This window comes from Littorina saxatilis, linkage group LG13 (assembly GCF_037325665.1).
Source record: "Littorina saxatilis isolate snail1 linkage group LG13, US_GU_Lsax_2.0, whole genome shotgun sequence".
Taxonomy (NCBI): domain Eukaryota; kingdom Metazoa; phylum Mollusca; class Gastropoda; order Littorinimorpha; family Littorinidae; genus Littorina; species Littorina saxatilis.
Genome location: NC_090257.1, coordinates 20758203 through 20780952, shown reverse-complemented (window position 1 = coordinate 20780952; position 22750 = coordinate 20758203). Strand labels below are relative to the sequence as shown.

The window sequence follows — 22750 nt, the reverse complement described above, 5'->3', positions numbered from 1 at the left end:
AGAAACTTCTGGGAATGAGAAAGAAACTTCTGGGAGTGAGGAAGAAATTTCTGAGACTGAGGGAGAAACTTCTGCTAGATCACCCCCACGCAGGCGATCGACTCGAATAAGACGACCTGTAGAAAGGCTTAACCTGTGTCATCGTGTGGGTCTGGAACGTCTGGTAAATTGTCGACTATCCGAGGTAGTGACTCAGTCCTTGGTAACACTGCAGGACATACCCATGTCAGATGGTATGGCTAGGGACATAGAGGATGCTCTTCGGACAATCATACATTTGTGTTCATGATCATGTTCTGAGTTGTCATTTGATGCTTTGTTATTTTTTTGTCTGATCTTGTTTCTTTTGAAGTTCAGAATTTGGTTCTGAGGATTGTTTGCCTTGTTGAAGTCAAAACAGGATATTTTGGTGCTGATGTGAACAAATATTCATGTGATTATTGTGAATATTTGGGTTTTGAGTTTTTAGAGAACTGTATTAAGTTCTTTGATAGTGTTTGTATTTTTAAAGAGGATAAATCTACATGTTATGCTTGTGCATTTTCGGTTTTTCGGTCATAAGCATATGTGTTGATGATTTTGATGTTGAGATTTTTGCAGTCTTACTTAACTTTACTTGCTATTGTAAGTTTGTTGAACAGTGAGATTTACTGAGATTGGTCATTTTTTATTTCAAAAGAATTGTTCCTTTTGATGATGATATGATTTTGACGGTGCTACAATTAAGTGGAATTGTGGAGAGTAACCTATTGTTGTGACTGCTAGTTGCAACAGTGTTTTGGTGCTATGAAGAGTTGACAAAAGATTTTGTTTTCTCCAGACGTTTTGAATATATACTCAGGAAGGAAAGTATAGCTAATGACTTGCATTTATGTTGTGTTTTGTACTGTGTTCAGTTGTTGGGAACAATTATGGTTTTGTGAACATTTTTGTTAAAATGTTATTTAATTTTTTGGGAAATGTTCCAATTTTTTGAGAAAATAAGGAAACATTTTCTTTGGAGGGGTGTATGTAAACCAGTGAAAGATTAGTAGTTCTTTCACAGTTTACTAGTTAGCTGCTCTGAGAAACTTCTATATCAACTCAAGGGGAAGAACTGTGGCTGTTCTAAAATATTTGATGATTTGAATTACTTCCCTTGTTTGGTTCCAATTCGTTTTTTACCATTTTGTTTTGTAAGGTCTAAAGTTGTATTATTGTTTAGTTATGCTTTACTTGTACTATTTAGTAATGATTTAATGATGTTTTAGAATATTATTATTAGAAAATTTGTTTTAGTTTAAGAGTATAGACATGTCTTGGATCCCAGTTTTTAATAACCAGGAATGTTATAGTTTATAGTTTTTGGGAACTTTAAAAATATATTTAGTGTTTAGAAATTATTTGAAAGATGCTTAATTGAAGCTTGGTAATTTTAGTGAATATTTGGAAATGTTGTTTTATTTGTTAAGAGGTAAACTGTTCTAAATTAATAATTACCTTTGGGTTTCTACAAGACTTGAATCTTCCTTTCCTTGAGAATCTGACTGAACCAGCTGATCCAGCCCAAATTTGTCCTGAATTATAAAACGTTTTATTCCTAAACCAGGTAAGAAATGGCTTAAATATTAAGTTAGTTTGTTTCTAATATGTATTGTGTACTGTTTTGAAAAGTTATATGAGGTGGCACTTTTTATTCTTGAAGGATTCTTGGGATTGAAATTAATTATGAGATTCTGGGAAAGATGCCAGAAAGACCATGTGGTGTCTGAGCAAAGTGATGGTATGAAGTTGTAGAAGAAATGAATTGTGACATGATAGGTTAGTGTTTTTACTATAATGTTTTGATTATACAAGATGTCTTTTTATGTATTAGTTGTGAGTAATAGTTGATTATTATTTTAGGACTATATTTGATAAAACTTGATTTTCCTTTGTTGCATGATTTACTTACATGGTGCCTGGCCATGTGGTTTTCCTAAAAGTTTCAAGATGTTGTTTGTTCTTGTTTTGAGGCATAGAAATGATAAGTGTTAACAACTTATTCATTTCTGCAATTAATTCAAGTTGATTTGTCATTAATTTGGGTATTGCATAAATGTTGTTGTGCGGAGCACAGGAAGACTGAAGTATTTGTTTTGTGTGGATTGTTCATGGTTGTAAGAAATGGAACATAGGCACTGTATTGAGATAAGAGGAATCACCACGCGAACTGAGATTAAGTCTGCACAGTTGTTTTGTTAACTGTCGGCTTTATGAGAGATGTAATTTCGAGTGTGCACTGCAACTGGTTACATCAAGAATAATTTGAGACATCAAGTGAATGTCTTAGGTTTTCTGTAAGGGTGATTATGCTTATAGCTAATCACTAAATGGATGAAGTATAGTTTTGATTGACTCTGCTTGTAGCTGTGTCTGATATAGTCTTAACATAACTTCTATCTATTATGGAGGAATCATTGTTATCACAGACAAGTGGGGCTGTGGTTTAGACAATATTTCTGATTGGGTTGGATTCCATATATCATGTATTACATGATATGATATTCCTAGTGTATTCCATTCTTCAGTCATGGCAATAACATTGTATTGTTTACGTATTGTGTTGTATCATGTGTTATGTTCTTTTTGTTTTGTTCTATGGTGTATAAAAAAGTGTTCTAGTGAAACTGAAATTTTATCTTGATGATTGTTGAATTATACTTATGCTGTGTTGTTTTATTTTCCAGGGGTAACCTTTTTGTTGTTGATCATCGATCAGCAAGCGTTTGATTCACGATGGATATTTTTTGGTCTAGTGGACCCCTGGTTGTGTCTGGTTTTTGATGAGAGAGTTTTAGATTTTTAGAGAGGAGATTTTGTATTTTTGAAACTAAGTAATTTAAACAGAAGAACTTTTATATTTTGTCGGTTGAACATATGATTGTAATCTGAAAACTGATTTAAAGGAAATGCTTTATCCAAAATAAATTTCTTAGAACACTACCTCATTTTTTGTTTGTTTATTGTGAAAGCAAGATTGTACCTCACCCCGAATCCTCCCTTTAACCCTGCTAACACTGAAATAAAATATGTATTAGCAGTAGGTGCATATAGCACAAATAATACACAAGTCTTTAAAACAGCTGGTAAAAGTCAACTCATATAGCACAAATAATACACAAGTCTTTAAAACAGCTGGTAAAAGTCAACTCATATAGCACAAATAATACACAAGTCTTTAAAACAGCTGGTAAAAGTCAACTCATATAGCACAAATAATAAACAAGGGAACTCTCTCCCTCCCTCCCCCCCCCCCCCCCCATAAAAGGCTTGCTCATCACTAGACCGTTTGAAACTGCATTTAGTGCACTAGAAGAATTGTCAGAAGAGGGGTACACTCACCCACCAGAGTGATTGTCTTTGTTCAGACACGATCGGGTGGATTTAGGGTGACATTTTGTAGAGCAGGGTAGCCTACTGCTGCTCGCTTGCACTTGCATTTAGCGGTGTTACATTGGGTCTTCCTTGCACACTACGGGCACACTTGCTTTTTTGCAATACAATATGATTTGGCCACCGATTCTCTGCAGTTTGAAGTGCCATTCCCACACTTCTCGCCCTTATCCAACGGCAAGGCTGATATAGCCTGTGTGTACTTGTCTTGTGTTATCGTAAACGAGTCTCTTTTTGTTGAATCAATGTGAAGCCTTAACAATTTGTAGAACTCTTCTTTTTGTTCCAATGTCAACAATCTTTAGCAAATAGCAAAATAGCTGGCTATAAGAATATTGAAGGTCTGTGGAATACTGTTTTCGGAAGTCAAACTAACAGAGATATTTCACGAATTGTGTTCACTCTGAAGGAAAAAAAAGTTGTGATTGCTGTCTTCGTCTGGTCAGTGAAGGCAGTTGTAGTAGCTAGTGGGTGAACAATATTTGCTGACATTCTCAATACATTTCCCACAAATGCACGTGCTCTGTAAACAACGTTAAAAATGAGTTCATTCCGGTAAGATAGAATTGTGTTCATAATTGACAAAATCACCTACATTGCACACACACACACAAACGTTTTATTCCGATCGTCGTTTCTACCGGTAGAAACTCCGATCGTCGTCTCTACTGGTAGAAACGTCATTTCTACCGGTAGAAACGAGGATCGTCGTTTCTACCGGTAGAAACGACGATCCTCGTCTCTACCGGTAGAAACGACGTTTCTACCAGATCTTCGTCTCTACCGTGACATATACAGGGCATGTGAGTGTGCATGTGTGTGTTTGTGTGTGTGTGTGAGAGAGAGAGTGTGTGTGTGTGTCCGCGAGAGAGAGAAAGAGACGATTTGTCCTTCACTGGAGGTATATGCAGTGCCTTAATTGGCAAAGCACTTCTACTTAATCGTCAGTGTGTGTGTGTGTGAAATTTTCCTCTGTTTTGATCTCTGTCTCTTGTTACACATACATTGACACATGCGTAAGTACATGATTTATGACAAAGATATACAGGTTAAAAGTGTACATCAAATTGCAAGCTCAGTAAAACAATCTCCACCAGATTGGAATAATTCAGTACGTTTATAAATGAAAAAAAAAATGAAATGACTATATATATATATATGATATTAGATGAATACCCGCTTTGCCGGGTGTACGCCGGCTTTGCCGGCGCACCGCACGAAGGAAGGGAGATAAACGCGCAAAACACTAGAGAAGAGTAAAAATAGTATAACGGGAATATGGATTAAGCGTTGTCGACAGTGATCTAAAAATAGAAACGGGAATATGGATTGACGCTACACGAAGGAAGGGAGATAAACGCTGAAAACACTGGAGAAGATAAGGAAGAGTTACTTGGAATGGATCCAGAGAAAAACCAAAATCGGTTCAGCGCTGCACGCTGAGAGCACGTGTTGAAATATCTCATCGAGCAGGTTGTGTCCGGGGTGTAGCTGAATATGGCCACCAAATTTGAAACAGATCCATTGAGAACCTTGGGCGTGCATCGCGGACACACACACACACACACACACACACACACACACACGTCGTATATATATATACTAGAGGAATACCCGGCGAAGCCGGGGTGAATCGCGAGACAGAGACAGACAGCGTGGCGGTTCACCACAATCACCTTTGAAGGCGAAGTCCTGTCAAACGGGATTGAGAATTTTAGAGCTTATTTCTAAGCCCTATATTATCTGTTATGGCTTTTCAAATGCCAGAACATACAGACAGATGATGATGATAAAATCGTTTATTTAACGTCACTCTGTAAAAACATTGGCGACATTTGTCTTAGATTAAGAACACACACAGGCACGCACACAAACTTTCCCTTTATGTACAGTGGTTCACCACCCTCCCGCCCCCCGCACACTCTCGCTCATCTAATTAAAAATGGTGTTAAGAGATACTTGGATATAAAATGGTATTTTTAAAAGTTCTGATAAAAATATATAGTAGCTGTATGAGAAGCAATGGCGTCAGCCGCAGCAATGTCTCTTCATATCCAGGGACCAAGTGGGTGCGTGTGCATAAGTCCAGCCGTTTGGGACCTTGCCACCCAAGGTCTTTATTAAAACTTAAAAGATAGCTTAATTTTTCCTTTGAGGTATTTGGCAGAATATCAGTGAGTTTATAAACTGAGTCAGGGGTTGAAAGTGGCATGAGTTCAAATCACACTCCAAAGTCAAATGAGCAATGGTGAGGTCGGATTTACAGGTGCATTTAAGCTCTAGAAATTGGTAATTCCCAGCTTCTGCCCTTAGGCGGTTAATCCTTTTTATTACACGTGGGCATGCATTATAGGTGTTCATCTGTTTTGATGGGGCTTCCCGAATGAGCCAGCCAGAGCTTATAGCCTTGTGCATATACAGACAGACACTGAAAAGTCGCCAGACCCCATCACAAACAGAACTCTACAATCCACAGGTGTTGCCTCCACACACACACACATACACATAGACACAGACACAGAAGCCGTATATATATCTATCTATATCTGTAAATATATAGAGATAGATGACAGTGGATTTTTCGATAAAAAGTAGATTCGACCTTTGCACTTTTACAGTGAGGACAACTTACGGGTACATGCAAGGAAAGCCCACAACTTCTAAGACGAACAACTCTGCAGAGTCTGCTGTGAAGGGCGACGGTAGTCTCCCTGTCATACTCGACCCCCTTTGAATGAACTTAGGTCCCTCCCAGGTGGAATGGGAACAGCACGAAAATGATTCAGTGGCCTGAACATTTCATGTCGAGTCCCATCGCTGTCGACGACGCCAAATGTAACCGAGTGCCAAAACACCACAATCACCTTTGAAGGCCCGAAGTCCACTCAAGCGGGATTGAGAATAACTGTTCTGGCTTCTCGAAGGAAGGCCTGAACATACTGACACACTAAAGCCGCTAGACCACATCACAAACAGAACTCTACAATCCACAGGTGTTGCCCACACACACACACACACACACACACACACACACACACACACACACACACACACACACACACACACACACACACAGAGAAGCCGTATATATATATGTATATCTATATCTATAAATATATAGAGATAGATGACAGTTTATTTTTCGCCTGGCTATAAATTGATTCGACCTTTTCACTTTTACAGTAAGGACAACTTACGGGTGCAATCGTGACATTCTAAAAATAGTAACGTAGTAACGGGAATATGGATTGACGCCACACGAAGGAAGGGAGATAAACGCTGAAAACACTGGAGAAGATAAGGAAGAGTTACTGGGAATGGATCCAGAGAAAAACAGAGAAAAACCAAAATCGGTTCAGCGCTGAGAGCACGTGTTGAAATATCTCATCGATGAGGTTGTGTCCGGGGTGTAGCTGAATACGGTCTCCAAATTTGAAAAAGATTCACCGAGAACTTTGGCTTGGCATCGCGGACACACACACGTACACACACACACACACACACACACACACACACACACACACACACACACAGACAGACAGACAGACAGACACAAGTCGTATATATATATATATATAGATATGAACTAAAATAAGGCTAAGAGGTTGAATTAAGATCAGATAACAAATGTTTTATCAAAGAGGACTATATGAAGTGATGTATGTACGCAATTGAATTGCTGCTTCTTTACAGACAGCCCTCACCCATGAGGAATATTGTGAAGGTATCAAAATTAACAAATACAGTCACAATCAACTGCGATAAACAAGAATAAACAACAAATAGTACTTGACCAAAATTTCAACCAATTTGGTTGAAAAATGAGGGCGTGACAGTGCCGCCTCAACTTTCACGAAAAGCCGGATATGACGTCATCAAAGACATTTATCAAAAAAATGAAAAAAACGTTCGGGGATTTCATACCCAGGAACTCTCATGTCAAATTTCATAAAGATCGGTCCAGTAGTTTAGTCTGAATCGCTCTACACACACACACACACACACGCACGCACATACACCACGACCCTCGTTTCGATTCCCCCTCGATGTTAAAATATTTAGTCAAAACTTGACTAAATATAAAAAAACCAAGCAATCCATAAGGTAATTATTGTTCTTGTCAAAAGGACAGCTTGTTGTGAGGTAGTGCATTACAGTTGAAGGAAAGCAACCACGATTTTGACAAGTATTACCAGAAAAAAAGATCACACAAAACTAAAAGTACATGGGACTTGATCATTAAAGTTCTTCAGAGATATGCAATGTAAACAGAATGTTCTTTCTCCCACTACAATACAAGAACATTCTCTTTTAAATCACGTTTCTCAAAGGTAGATTCTAGCGTTAATGCAAATGTGTCCCCCCCCCCCCCCCCCCCCAACTTTTTGAAGTCACATATCTTTCATATCTTTCTCGATACTACTTTTTGTGGTTTCGCTTGTTCACTTCCGGTAGACGCTTCACTTCCGGGCTACAAGCGTTTTGTGGTTTGGGAACAACATCCAGCAACCGAAAAGATCTACAAAATGAGTAACCAACAGGTCAATAAAGTCGACCTTTCACTGGGTGAGTAGTGCTTTGGGAGTTCATGCAGTTAATTTATCTCTGGTCGAATTGGATTCATATTCACTCAATTAGCTAGTCTAGGCTGCGTATTTGAACTGGGTGAGTAACTAAGTTAGATCGATTTCATTTTCAGTGTAGTTGTAAGCAGTGGTGTGCGACGTGTTTAAGACGTTACTGCTGCTGCAGTCGATCGATTTTACGCCTTTCTTCGCTGTCTGTTTTTGAATTCTAACATAAATTTGGTACAGGCGGTTATGTTCAAGAATGATGGCATTAATACCCCAAATGCAAGGAATCAATTTCACTTGCAATGCAAGGTACCACTACAAATTGAGTACAAAACTTTGAAGACGGAGAGCACCATGGCATTGTGTTGAAACTGAGGCAGAATCGTGCTGAAAGCGATCATTTTGACTTCAAAATTTTATTTAATCTATGTTATTTTCATATCGGAGGGACATAACTACATCGTGGACTGTTACTGTGTTAGTAAGTAACTGTTAGTGTTAACTGAGATCCTCGGATAGTTACCAGATGAGATAGTGTTGTTTCCAATTCCATCCTAAGAGTAAGACTAAGAGTCTTTCGATAAGGTATTTCTTCTTCTTCTTTTCCTTCTTCTTATGTTTAATTGCTAATTTTTCTGCATGAAGATGACATCATCAAGTTGAACAAGAAAGCAAAGCAGAGCAGAGGTGGAAACAACCGTACACAAGGAAATGCAGGCGCCAGAGGTCAAAGTGTCAGAGGCCGAAAACATGCTGGAGGGAAGGGAGGAGGAGGGGGTGGAGCCAGTCCTCTTCTTAGGAAAAAGGTATGTCTGGTCTGCTACTATACATGTGTCTGGTAAATGTTCCTTGAATGAAAGGACACCATTGGGAATGGACCAGTGAAACATGTTACTGTTCAGTGTACTCACAATTAATCTGTGTGTAGTGTGGCATTCTGGTATGTTATCTCGATGCGCCATTTGACTTGCTGAAAAATATCTTTTTGGGTCATTTTTATGCACAAATGGCGGATAAGTTAACTGTACCCTGCGTGCAAACTAAAGTAATTTGACAATGTGCTTTTTATGTTATTTTTCTCTTTCATTTTCACCATTTGTTTTAGCTATCTGGAACAGGTAATTGAATTTTAAAGTGGAATGATAGACTAATACTGTTTCCTTTCCCAGTGCAGAATGTTGTCCACTCCTTGTTGTTGAGCATCATGATCTACACAGGGAATGTAAATTAATCAATTGCAGTGGAAACCTTCGATTCCACGAACCCCTTCTTTTAGGACCTGGCTTTTTCACATTTTCTTGTCAGAACAAAATTGACATCAGCATGGGTGAAACTTTTCTGCCTCAGGGCGGAAATCCGCCAAATGAAATTGGTTAAATAAGGAATTCCTTATTTTGAAAAAAAAAAAAAAATCGCCGGCGATCCGATCCGTATTTCTCCTAACACAGTGACCGGACATCGCTGAGTCTTTGTTTCACTGGGCGCGCGAATTATCGGACTACAGCTTGGCATTTGTTACATTGTTTTATGTGCAAATTTGTGTGTTTGATATACCAGGAGAGGCCTACTTTTACCCTTAAAAGCCTGATTTTTTGTTTTCTTCCGGGGCTTTGTCCCCCTGGGCCCCCTAGCAGGGCATTGCCCCTGCACCCCACCAGGGCCTGGGCGGCCTCTGCCCGGCCTCATTTTCCTTATTTTCAATTCTGATCAGTTTCACGCATGCATCACTACATTTCTCTCCATTTTAAGACTCTCCTTTTAACACTTTGTACCCCACCTATGTTGACCAAATTTTTTAGCCAAGACCAGCTGTGCTGCAGCAGTTCACTCAGAATTGTAAATGTTTTGAAAAATGTACCATGTCGTCTTCAGTCTCAGTGTCTTCATCAAAATCAGCTTCATATTCGATCAACTCATCTCCTTCGTCGCTATCGTAGTTCATGAGAAGCTCAGCAACTTCATCACCCGTAAAGGTTCGCTGCATCGCCATTGTGAAAAAACTTTCCTTTCAAACTCCATAAAACTTCGAACAAAGCAACAGTGTAACAGCTGTTTATTCCCCCCTCTGCTTCTTTACCTCTGTAAACTTGTAGAGCTAGTTATTTTTCGATAATGACCCAGCAACCAAACAAATAACGAGCCAGCAACAGCCTGAATCCTCGATAGTGCAATGGGTTGAGAAGCTGTTCTGTTTTGGTACTACTTTTGCGACTGAAAAGTTCCGAACGCTCTATACGTACGAAATATACATCTCTGGAGCAAACAATACAAACATACCGCATTTAAATTAACAACTACAGGCCTGAACACATGAATCTCCATATAAAATCCATGAGTTAGGTTGTTATCTGAATCTAGATCTGCCGTGCACACACCGTTCATCACAAGCAAATTCCCAAGGCAAGTAACTCATACTCTTGCCGACAAGAGTAGTTCCCCTTCTTTTAACGCAGTTTCTTCGACAACACTGACTGCAATCCGACGGTCAGTTTTCAACAATATTTCATTTTATAAACAGATCACACGCAACCAAATGCACACATCTCATCAATTTAAACAACATAAAGCGGTTTCATACACTATTTTCCCCAGAAAACTGAACTTCATACAGTAATTAACGTTGGAACACGGGTGCAAAAGTTCGTCTGCTAGTCCCATTTGACGAAAGAACATTTTCCTGAACGATACTAAAACATAAACAGAACACACAATATCTGCCTTTACCGCCACAGCAGAATAACAGCATATCTGTGTACTTGATTTTAGTCTAAAACAGGGAAACTGACAAGAAGTGTTAACAGAATGGAATGATTTGCACGGAACTATACAACCGCGCATTAATCGATCGCCTGCGCAGGTTGACTGGTTGAGAGATTCGGATTCGATCAAACTTTCGTACAAAAACTCCTGTTTTCTTTGAATAACTGAAGAAAGGAGGAATAAAGAGGTTACACACCTCGTCTCAGTGATTATTAAAAATAATGGTCTCAGTTTGCGGTCATGAAAAAGCTCGCTGAAGCTCGCATTTTTCATGATCCGCCAACTTCGACCATTATTTTTAATAATCACTGAGACTCGGCATGTAACCTCTACGTATCAACACGCTGGAATGTATGCGTTAGATCCACGTTACAGGAAGCGACTGAAGCTAACAGTCTGAGCAGAATGGGGATATGTGCCGAATGGGAGCAGATGCAATGTAGTGACTATGTGTGTACGGATATATCCGTACCTGGTCAGATAGAGCCATATGAGTGGGTACGGATCTATCCGTACCTGGGAGATAATGAGTTAAAGATCTGATTTTTTTCAGATTTGTTGAAGTCTTAAATAGTTTTTTTTTTTTATTGTATATATATATATATGCTCACACTGACCCTTCATTTATGCCTTACAGGCAGGAATGACTGGAGGAACCGTCAGGGGTCAAACGGTGGGACGGAGAGGTCAAGGGGCGGGGCGGAGAGGTCAAAGGGGAAATTTACGTGGCAGAGGAGGATCCTCATCGTCATCTCGTGGAGGGAGCGTCACAAGGAACACAAACAGCGGTTACAACACCAGCACCAGAGGATTCCGCACTGGAGGCATTCGCGGAATCAGGAGGGGTATGGAAATTTTTTAGTTTGAAAATTGTGGTTTTATTGCATTTGCAAGTAAACTGTTACTACAGAACAGTCTGATGATTGCCATCTGAAATTGTCAGGATTTCTAAGAATTATTTCAAAATGCAATGAAATATGTTTTCAGGGCCAAAAATTCTTCACCAAAAATCTGAAATTCCTGATTTATGAAGTGATTTTTGGCTCACGTAAGTGTAGCCTATGCGATCATAACTTTGTCTGTCTGTGCGTTTGTGCGTGTGTGTGTGTGTTTGTGTGTGCGTGCGTGTGTGTGTATGTCTGTGGTAGAAACTCTAACATTTGAAGACGTCACATTACATTGACGTCACATTATGACGTAAGAGGGTTAGACGTCACGCGAAGGAAGTACTGAAAGTCTCGGTCATTATTATTTTGAGCGCGCCGAGACTAGTTGGCAGTCGTGTCCTGTAAGTAGGCTACATGCAGACAGACAGATCTAGATCTAGTGTCTCGCTTTCTTGCACAGTTTCACCTATGCTCTTTCTGTGTGTGTGTGTGTGTGTGTGTGTGTGTGTGTGTGTGTGTGTGTGTGTGTGTGTATATGTGTGACGGAGTGATTGAGTTTGTGTTACTGTTTGTCGATTTCTTACGTGAGCCTTGATGGCTTCGCCTCTTGTTCTGATGGTTTTCTGGATTTTTAAATTAAAATTTGAAAGAGTCAGGGCTATCTAAGTCTCCTGGTAGATTTCCTTGAATTTGAGGTTATCAACTTCCATCGCTGTGTATAGCTCAACCAAAACATCTGTCAGACAGATGATTAGGTTGCCTACACTACAGATACACACAGATTCGTGTGCATACAATGCACACGCATATAAAATTCACAGAAAATGATCTGTAACATGGAATGTTTGCAGTGATCATGTTAGGACTACCTCGGGGACATTTAAAATAAAATGGGGAAAAAATTACATGAACAAGCATCATACTCATAGTATACCTGCATTCTTGTTCTTGTCACTGCCTTCATTTTGCATTCTCTTTCGATTCGCTAGAGGAGTTACATCCAGCTATGGAACTGGCAAAGCAGGCAGGGTTTGCTCTGGCCGACATTGAAAACAAACTCGGCCAAGTGAGCAAAGAACGCCGACTGACGCAGTTACAGTCTCAGCACAGGAACGTTGCGCTGAAGAAAGTGGTGCTTGACAAACGCTACGACCGTGAACGCCTTCTGTGCGAGAGTGATGATCTGCTGGTAGTGTATGACTGCAAGAGTCACTCTATGATGGACTGGTTCATCAGGAAGGATAAGAAACTGACGCATTTTGAAGAGGACGCACAGAACTGCGTCAAGATGTGGTCGGCTGTAAGCCGCGAGAAATACAGACTCATGAGCGACTTGATATCCGTGAACACTGCCATCTTGGCGTCAGCGATCCGTCATGTTCTTGGTCTGTAGCTGTGGCTGATGTTGTCATCACAATCTTTCGGTGTTCATTTCTTGTGGCGCCAAATGTGGTGTGGTTTTGTGGTCGTCATTTGCACATGATTCAACATCTGCACAGCTTGGAGTCTTCTTCTTCTCCTTGTTCGCTTCTTTAGACGTCCAGTCCTGTGGCGCATACTGCTTGGAGTAACCTCAAGTTCATGACTCTTTTTAAAATGTTTTAAATTTTATATGAAAGGTGAAACACATGCCGTGGTCATAAGGTGTAGTGTAACAAGATTGAAATTTAGATTTTAAATTTTTTTTTCTTCCTCTCTCAAATTCAGATTTTCAAATTTTGATCAAACAAGAGTAAATGTGTGTGTGCCTGAAAAGGTCATTTTGGCAATTTGATTTTGATAAGCAATTTGACAGGCAGTGTTTTGGAAGCAAAGGAAGGCCTTGAGTAAGTAAAAGCTGTTGTACCAGCGGCTTGGGAACATGTGGATGCATTGCTTTTATATCCCATAATAGCCAGACAATGGGATTTGCAGTTTCCTTTGCCACAACATTTAATCTTAATCAAATGAGGCTGATGATTTATTTTCCATGTTTCTGTCATATGCTTGGCATTTTTGAGTCACTTGAGAAAAAGTGACTATGTAATCGGTCAGTGTTAGTCTGTCCGGCCGGCCATCCGGCCGGCCGGCCGTCCGTAGACACCACCTTAACGTTGGACTTTTCTCGGAAACTATCAAAGCGATCGGGCTCATATTTTGTTTAGTCGTGACCTCCAATGACCTCTACACTTTAACGATGGTTTCGTTGACCTTTGACCTTTTTCAAGGTCACAGGTCAGCGTCAAAGGAAAAATTAGACATTTTATATCTTTGACAAAGTATCTCGGAAACTATCAAAGCGATCGGGCTCATATTTTGTTTAGTCGTGACCTCCAATGACCTCTACACTTTAACGATGGTTTCGTTGACCTTTGACCTTTTTCAAGGTCACAGGTCAGCGTCAAAGGAAAAATTAGACATTTTATATCTTTGACAAAGTTCATCGGATGTGATTGAAACTTTGTAGGATTATTCTTTACATCAAAGTATTTACATCTGTAGCCTTTTACGAACGTTATCAGAAAAACAAGGGAGATAACTAGCCTTTTCTGTTCGGCAACACACAACTTAACGTTGGGCTTTTCTCGGAAACTATAAAAGTGACCGGGCTCAAATTTTATGTGAACGTGACTCATTGTGTTGTGAATAGCAATTTCTTCCTGTCCATCTGATGCCTCATATAATATTCAGAACTGCGAAAGTGACTCGATCGAGCGTTTGCTCTTCTTGTTAAAAGAGAGGCTGTTGCTGATAAAAATTCTCTTTGTGTCCAGGTGCTCGCGGTAACATTCGAGGAAGTTTTCGTGGCCGAGGCAACGCTAACAACCAGGGCATTATGCAAAGAGTTGGGATGCAAGGTCAAGGTGACGGCGTGACCAACAGAATATCACTGAAGCAGAAACGACAGCTGGCCATGCAAGCTCTGCGGCAAGCGAGAAAAACCATCGCACAGCTGGATCAGCAGAATGCACGACAGACTGTGGTGAACGCTCGACGAGGCATTCCGCAGCAGGTAAATGTGTGTTCGTTTTTGTTTAATCAGGACTGCAGCTGATCTTAAAGAGATGAGTCATCAAGAGACCAAGACTTTTCTTTTTATCTTCTTTTTTCAAGCAAAATATCAGGTCAAAAGCAAAACAACGTTCGAGAAGATGTCATAACATGATAAGTGGCGTCACAAAGCAATTCTGTCACTTCTTGTGCATGTCTTCCGAGGATGTGGCAAAGAACTTTGAAAACAGCGTTTGTCTCACTGGCTTCAACATAATCAGCGGTTGAAAATTAATTGTAAGGTCGCCACCTGGCTGTGCATCTATCAGTATTGTATATCATTAAGGGTATGTGAGTGTGTGTTTCTGAAAAGAGAAAACAATCTTGGGTCAAGCAGGTAAAAATGCTGAGCATGAACTTGATGAAGTAATCTGTTGGATTCCACATCTGACCAGTGACGTTTGACTGTTAGAATTTGTGAAACAGACATGCTGAATAATATTGTACGTGTTTTAATCTGTTGCAAAAGAGTGTACAGTGGAACCCCCCTTTTAAGACCCCCCAATTTAAGACCCCCTCCTTTTTAAGACCCTGATAGCACGATAAAGATCCCAGGGTCACAGCGAAAGCCTCAAGCCTTGGAAACACGAATACATGCATGCAAAAATATGAAGCCCGGGTGTCCGTTCGGCCAACAGCCAATAAAGTAACCATTTCAGCACTGACCCAAGACGACCCAACCCGGTCCCTAGCCCATTTCAGGTCTCCTCTAGCAGCCGGCAGCCAGCTGTCTACATCCCCCCCCCCTACATTTTTATTTTTTATTTTTATACAAAGCCGGGTTTTCCCGTGTAACATGCCCCTAATGGCTTTGCCGTGAGGGCGTAAAACTTACATTTTCTCTAAGACCCTGATTTTTCGGTTTTCGGTTTATTACCTCTGTAAATTTACCCACATTTTAAGACTCCCTCCTTTTTAAGACCTGATTTTCTCAGATTTTTGGAGGTCTTAAAAGGGGGGTTCCACTGTATCACTGAGCAAGAAATAAAGGTGATTCCTTCAGATAATATTAACTGCTGAAGTCAAAGTAATGTTGATTGTTTGAACAACCAGAATTCAAGGACATGCTATGCTCAAACGGTTCTGTTAAGATCAAATTGTGCGTGCGCCGCCAGAAGGTCAAAGGTGGAACTATTGTCGCCCTCAACATTTTGACTCCAAACCAAATGTCTTCTACCCTTTGAGCCTCACCATTTGTTATCCTCCACCCTTATGGTGCATACTTGTTGCTGTTTGTCACTTTCAATTTATTGTCACTTGTGACATTGTAGACTTGCCTCACAGTGTCTCAACGGAAACAAGTGAAAGCGACTCCTCTGCGACACGGCCAAGTTTGACTGAATTATTTCTAAACATCGTCTATTATCTCATGCTTTTTCTGAAGTTTTATGGTAGGTTTTGCCTCAGTGTTTCTATTGAAACAAGTGAAAACAACTATTTTACAAACCCCGAAAAAACTTGACCAGAGTTATTTCTGAATATCGTCTATTACAGTGGTACCTCCCATTACGACCCCTCTTTTTTACGGGTCCCTCAATATTATGACCGACTTTTCTCTGAAGGATTTTTCTCCTATTTCAAAGTATTATCTCATGATTTTTCTGAAATTTTACACATTTTTTTCCAGAATGTACAGAACCCTCGCCCACTGGGAAAGAAGAAGCAAGGGATGTACTCAAGCAACTTGTCGCTGGTGTCGAGTAGTTCTTTGTCCTCGGCTGGCTCCGCTCGCCAGCTGCAGGGAACCAAGGTCACGACCTTCAACACCTCCGCTTCCCCCGATCCCTCACTTGCACCGCAGAACACACGCAACAAGAGACGAAGGTGAGGAGAAAGATAGGGACTTTGTGTATGGTGACCCCCCCCCCCCCCCAACCTCCTTTTTTTTAGCCCTCCACAAATTTGAGAAAATCAGGTCCTGAAACTAGGGAGAGGGTTGAAATAGAGGTACATTTTCATTTTTCATTTCATTTCATTTTCATTTCTTTATTGTCCCATCGCTGGGAAATTCGGGTCGCTTCCTCCCAGTGGAAAGCTAGCAGCAACGGAGTCGCGCTACCCAGGTGTCTGCGTGTTTAGGTGTATTCAGCCACCTGCACTTATGGCAGAATGACCAAGGTCTTTTACGTGCCATTGTGATGACACGGGGGTGGGACATGGCTTCCGTCTCTGGGTCTGCACATAAAGTTGACCCGTGTCCGTCCCGGCCCGAATTCGAACCTGCGACCTTCCGATCACAAGTCCAGTGCTCCACAGGTTATGAACAGTAAAAGCATGGTCTTTGAGAGGGGGGGGGGGGGGGTGTCTTCAGTTGAAAGGTCTTGGAAGAGAAGTAAATTTACTGAGGTCATGAACAAAAAAAAGTGTGGTATTGAAGGGGGGGGGGGGGGGGAGTCTGGATCACTAAAAGGGGGCTCTACAGTCTTCTTCTTCTTCTGCGTTCGTGGGCTGAAACTCCCACGTACACTCGTGTTTTTTGCACGAGTGGAATTTTACGTGTATGACCGTTTTTTACCCCGCCATTTAGGCAGCCATACGCCGTTTTCGGAGGAAGCATGCTGGGTGTTTTCGTGTTTCTATAACCCACCGAACTCTGACATGGATTACAGGATCTTTTTCGTGCGCACTTGGTCTTGTGCTTGCGTGTACACACGGGGGGTGTTCGGACACCGAGGAGAGTCTGCACACAAAGTTGACTCTGAGAAATAAATCTCTCGCTGAACGTGGGGACGAACTCACGCTGACAGCGGCCAACTGGATACAAATCCAGCGCGCTACCGACTGAGCTACATCCCCGCCCAGGGCTCTACAGTAATTACATGCTGTTTTGTGTTCAGATTTTGTAGTTACATGCTGTTTTGTGTTCAGATTTTGTAGTTACATGCCGTTTTGTGTTCAGATTTTGTAGATTTTACATGCCGTTTTGTGTTCAGATTTTGTAGTTACAAATTTTGTTTTGTGTTCATAATTTTTAGTTAAATATTGTTTTGCGTTCAGATTTTGTATTTGCATGGTGTTTTGTGTTTAGGTGGCGAGCCAAGTCTCAAACTCCCAGCCTCCCTGGCATCTCCAGCAGCACCCTGACCATCAGCATAGACAACGCCCCGTCCCAGGCACACGGGTATGTCTGCCACCACAAGTCAATATGAATAGACGTTTTCTGGAAATAACTCTGTCAGGATATTCAGCGGTCGGGTAGAGTAAAAGCCCCTTTAGCAGGGAGAAGTTTGTGAAAAGCATGTCCGAGGTCAAGGGTCTCTTACCCTGCCGGACCCTTGAAAATCCTGAAAGAGCTATTTTCAAAAATCATCTATTTTATTTTGGTATTTACTGAGTGTAGCAGTACAGTGCTCAAGAAAAATAGTGACGTGTTATTCACACAAGTTCTGGAGAAGTGTTTATCAGTCGGACCAAGTCACGATTCTCACAGTTTTTTCTGCTGGTATCATCATTGTTGTTCCCAGACTCAGAGGACGATAGGTCAGCTGGACCTGGATTTAAAATATGTAAAGGTCCAAATGTTATGGCAAAAAACCCCAACATTGTTCTGTCAGAAGACCTTTTGCATTTCAAAAATATCAGATGTTCAACATATCCTGTTTTTTTTCTTTGATGTGATTTCTATGGGTTGCCTGCTGCATTCTTTTATTAACCCTTAGGCTGGTTGTCGCGACATATGTCGCGCTACTTTACGTATACTGTCACCTGGTTGTCACGACATATGTCGCGCTACTGGCTCAGTCTGTTTGGTCGATTCTGATTACCTCCCATGGATGCGAAAACCTATATGTGACCCTCCACCACGAAATGAGTCGCATGTCACCTCGCGCGGTTCTGCGCTAGACTTGATTTTAAGTCCGGAGAGTGTATGGTAACAGCGTGAGGGTCACCTTAGTCACAGGCTTATAACTCAAACAGTTTTCGCTCTTTTCTAAAACGGTTTTCACCACTGGATAGAGCATAAAAAACTCTTTATGAAAATGTAAAAATATGAAAATCATGCAAAGGTGACATGCGACTCATGCCGTGGTGGAGGGTCACATATGGCCTTTTTTCTTTATTTTTCTCTCTGTTAATTCACCAGTGGCTATGTAACATGTGTTACAGAATTGCACCAGTGTTAGGGTTAAATGTTGTACATGGAGGCCATGTTTTTGGGGGGTCTGGAAGCTCTGTTGGTACAGTTCTGGACTTGTGATATTCGGGTCAAAGGTCGGGACGTACACGAGTCAACTTTATGTGCAGACTCGGAGACGGTATCCATGTCCTACCCCATGTGCCCCCACTGTGGCATGTAAAAGACCTGGGTCATTTTGCCAGCAGTGCAGATGGCTGCACACACCTGGGTAGGGCAGCTCTTTTTTACTGCTAGCTTTTTACTGGGAGGAAGCAACCTGAATTTCTCAGCAATGGGGCGATGTAGTAATAAAATATAAATAAAGCAGGATATAAAGAAAGGAAGACGGGCGCAATGGCCTGGTGGATAAGACGCCGGTCTCGAAAGCGGAAGGTCAGGGGTTCGAATCCCGGCCAACGTATGTGCAGACCTGCTAGTGCTTTATCCCCCTTCGTGTGTACACGCAAGCACAAGACCAAGTGCGACTGGAAAGATCCTGTAATCCATGTCAGAAAGCGGCGTATGGCTGCCTAAATGGCGGGGTAAAGCAGTCATACACGTAATACCCCACTCGTGTTTTTTGCCCATGAACGAAGAAGAAGTAATATAATATAAATGAATCGGGAACTAAAGAGATTGTGGTATTTTCGTTCTCAGCGCAATGAGGTGATAAAGTTATAAAATAGAAATGAGTCTGGATCTAATGTGATCGTGGTATTTTCTTTCCCAGCGCCCCACACGTGAGCAACGTACCTGCGGCTCCTGCCCCGCGGCAACAACGTCAGAGACGGCGACAGTGGCGACGACAAAACAGCAACAGCAGCTTTGACAGCGTCGACGTCAACGTCAACAGAGGAGCTGCTCCCAGTTTTGACAGCGTTGACATGAACCGAGGGGCCACGCCCAGCTTTGCACAGCAGCTAGCAGTGAGTCTATGTTCCATCTTTTCAAAGCAGAGTGCAATGGAACCAGCCTTTTAAGAGTTTACAAATTGTCAAAAACAGCAACCGTGTTCCACTGGTTTTCTGAAACTTTTTTTTCTCAAACCACTCACTATTCCTTTGTGCAAAGCAGACCTGATCATGTGAGAATGTTAATCAGAACGTTTCAGCTGTTGATATTCATAACGTGAGGTGAGTGATTAGCTGCAGCTAAGTTACTAGTGTCCTTTGACGGACAGACATCAACAGATCGGAGGGGACCATTTGTCATCAATGCACAGAGGCTGTGTTTCTTTGTGACCCTGTGACTCTTCATTGCCTTGTATTTTTCGTTGTGATTTCGTTGAGACTGTTAACTCTGATTCTTGTTTCTTGCAGAAACTGAAACCGACGTCATCAACGAAATATGTGTTCCAGAAGAAAGCATTCTCCACAGGAAATGTGAGTATCTGGATTTCTCTGGTACAGTGTTGATATATATGTGTATACAGTGGAGCCCCCATGTTATGACCCCCCCAATATAAGACTTCCTCCCTTTTAAGACCCTGTTTTCTCAGTCGTTTTATTCATAACCTCTGTAAATTGACCCCCATTTTAAGACTCCCTCATTTTTAAGGCCTGGTTTTCTCAGATTTTTGACGGTCTTAAAAGGAGGGTTTTACTGTACCATCTTGCTTATCACAACACACTGGTTTTACTGTACCATCTTGCTTATCACAACACACTGGTTTTACTGTACCATCTTGCTTATCACAACACACTGGTTTTACTGTACCATCTTGCTAATCACAACACACTGGTTTTACTGTACCATCTTGCTAATCACAACACACTGGTTTTACTGTACCATCTTGCTAATCACAACTCACTGGTTTTACTGTACCATCTTGCTAATCACAACACACTGGTTTTACTGTACCATCTTGCTAATCACAACACACTGGTTTTACTGTACCATCTTGCTAATCACAACACACTGGTTTTACTGTACCATCTTGCTAATCACAACACACTGGTTTTACTGTACCATCTTGCTAATCACAACACACTGGTTTTACTGTACCATCTTGCTAATCACAACACACTGGTTTTACTGTACCATCTTGCTAATCACAACACACTGGTTTTACTGTACCATCTTGCTTATCACAACACACTTGTTCACTCAATATTAGCGCACGCTATTCAGCGCTTTGAGCCGGGTTAAGCCCTGGATACATGCGCTATATACATATTATGCATAATTTATTATTATTAAGTCAACAACAGCCTGGCGGCATTCAGTTCAGAGTATAAGTTTTTGGCAGAAATAATTTAGATTTTTGACACTGGTGTCATTTACACATATTAATTCAACACTAGTTACCGACTTTGAACAGTTGAATGTTGGTATGATTGTGTTCAAGTTGAAGGATGCTCTTAACCTGTGTACAAGCCTGGACGTATCTGTATTTGCTGGCATGGATGGTTCACACTTTAGATGGGACCGGCACGGTTGGCCTCGTGGTAAGGCGTCCGCCCAGTGATCGGGAGGTCGTGGGTTCGAACCCCGGCCGGGTCATACCTAAGACTTTAAAATTGGCAATCTAGTGGCTGCTCCGCCTGGCGTCTGGCATTATGGGGTTAGTGCTAGGACTGGTTGGTCCGGTGTCAGAATAATGTGACTGGGTGAGACGTGAAGCCTGTGCTGCGACTTCTGTCTTGTGTGTGGCGCACGTTATATGTCAAAGCAGCACCGCCCTGATATGGCCCTTCGTGGTCAGCTGGGCATTAAGCAAACAAACAAACAAACAAACAAACAAACAAACAAACAAAATTTTTAGATGGGCCTAGTGGATAAGACGCTGGCCTCCCATGAGGAAAGTCGCAGGTTCGAATCCCAGCTGTGCCTGGTGGGTTAAGGGTGGTGATTAATCTGATCTCCCAGGTCAACTTATGTGCAGACCTGCAAGTGCCTTATCCCCATCCGTGTGTACACACAGAAAGACCCTCTAATCCATGTGAGAGTTCAATGGGTTAAGGAAACACAAATATTAAGCCTGCATCCCTCGAAAGCTATTTTGAAAAGATGTTCAAAGAAAGTGGCAGGGTAAAAACCCAGTCGTTCAAAAACACGAGTGTACGTGGGAGTTTCAGCCCATGAACGCAGAAGAAGAAGAAGGTTCACATTTTGAGGGAAAGTATCTTTTATCGTTCATTTTAAAGACCTGTATGTTGAAGTTATTTAGTGAATGGTATGTTTTGTCGACATTTAAACATTCCAGAAACTTACCTATCGTTTTGTATGGTTATTTAACTGGTGTGTTCTGTTGTCATTTCAGACGACCTTGCCCCTGAACGACAGATTCTCTGGCAGTGGTTCGGAAGACATCATGGGCAGGAAAGTGTTTATGTGATGCAGAGACTGACGTTGTGATTGGTGTGTTGCCCTACATGTGCCTTCGTGTTGCTGTCAACTTTGACCTCGTGCAGTCCTCGGAGTAAGACATCTCTGTAATCTTGTGAAATAAATTTTACGGTATGATATTCGTGAAAGAAGTTCTGTTTGTATTATTTAACTATGTTTTTATGAAGAAAGTGTGTGTGAATTGTGAGGAAGTAGTATGGTTCAGGGGAATGGGGTTTTGCATAATAGGCACGAGAGCAGTGAGGGAGAGTAACTATTGCTTCATTTGCATATTGTGTGTGAGTTTATGTAAAGGAGTTGTGTTGCCAAAAGATGAAAAACTCAACCCTAATTGGGGGAAAAGTGCTTGAGCTAATAATTGTGATGCTGTTTAAATGTGAAGTTGTAAATAGTGTGATTTTGTTGATGGGAATGAGTTTTATTGCTAGTTTTAGATGTATGTAATGCTTTAGTTGTCTGAGTGAGCATTATTGTAAAAGGTCTTACTTTTAAGAGACATGATACTAAATATCTTATTTTTAAATGTTTTTAAATGTATTCTTTGCTTTGAAGAGGTGGCGTGTGTACTTACAGTCAGCAGGGTACACAGCGACATTTCAAGAGCAAAATAAACCACACTG

The 22750-nt window shown here is 41.2% G+C and overlaps 1 protein-coding gene and 1 long non-coding RNA gene across 2 annotated transcripts in view; one reads left to right on the top strand and one right to left on the bottom strand.

Moving 5' to 3' along the window:
- The window catches only part of LOC138983857 (uncharacterized), a 196321-nt gene extending 177328 nt beyond the window's left edge, over positions 1 to 18993 (bottom strand). Inside the window, exon 1 of the long non-coding RNA XR_011461284.1 lies at positions 18449 to 18993. This is a non-coding gene — a long non-coding RNA (uncharacterized lncRNA). The remainder of the gene's footprint in view (positions 1 to 18448) is intronic.
- On the top strand, positions 7859 to 22262 carry LOC138983850 (uncharacterized). Its single transcript, XM_070357191.1, has 9 exons — positions 7859 to 7980; positions 8634 to 8794; positions 11386 to 11593; positions 14389 to 14627; positions 16293 to 16489; positions 17694 to 17786; positions 19513 to 19708; positions 20102 to 20164; positions 22045 to 22262. The coding sequence occupies exons 1-9, from the start codon at positions 7941 to 7943 to the stop codon at positions 22117 to 22119; spliced, it is 1272 nt and encodes a 423-aa protein (XP_070213292.1). The 5' UTR covers positions 7859 to 7940; the 3' UTR covers positions 22120 to 22262.
- The last annotated feature ends 488 nt before the right edge of the window (positions 22263 to 22750 follow it).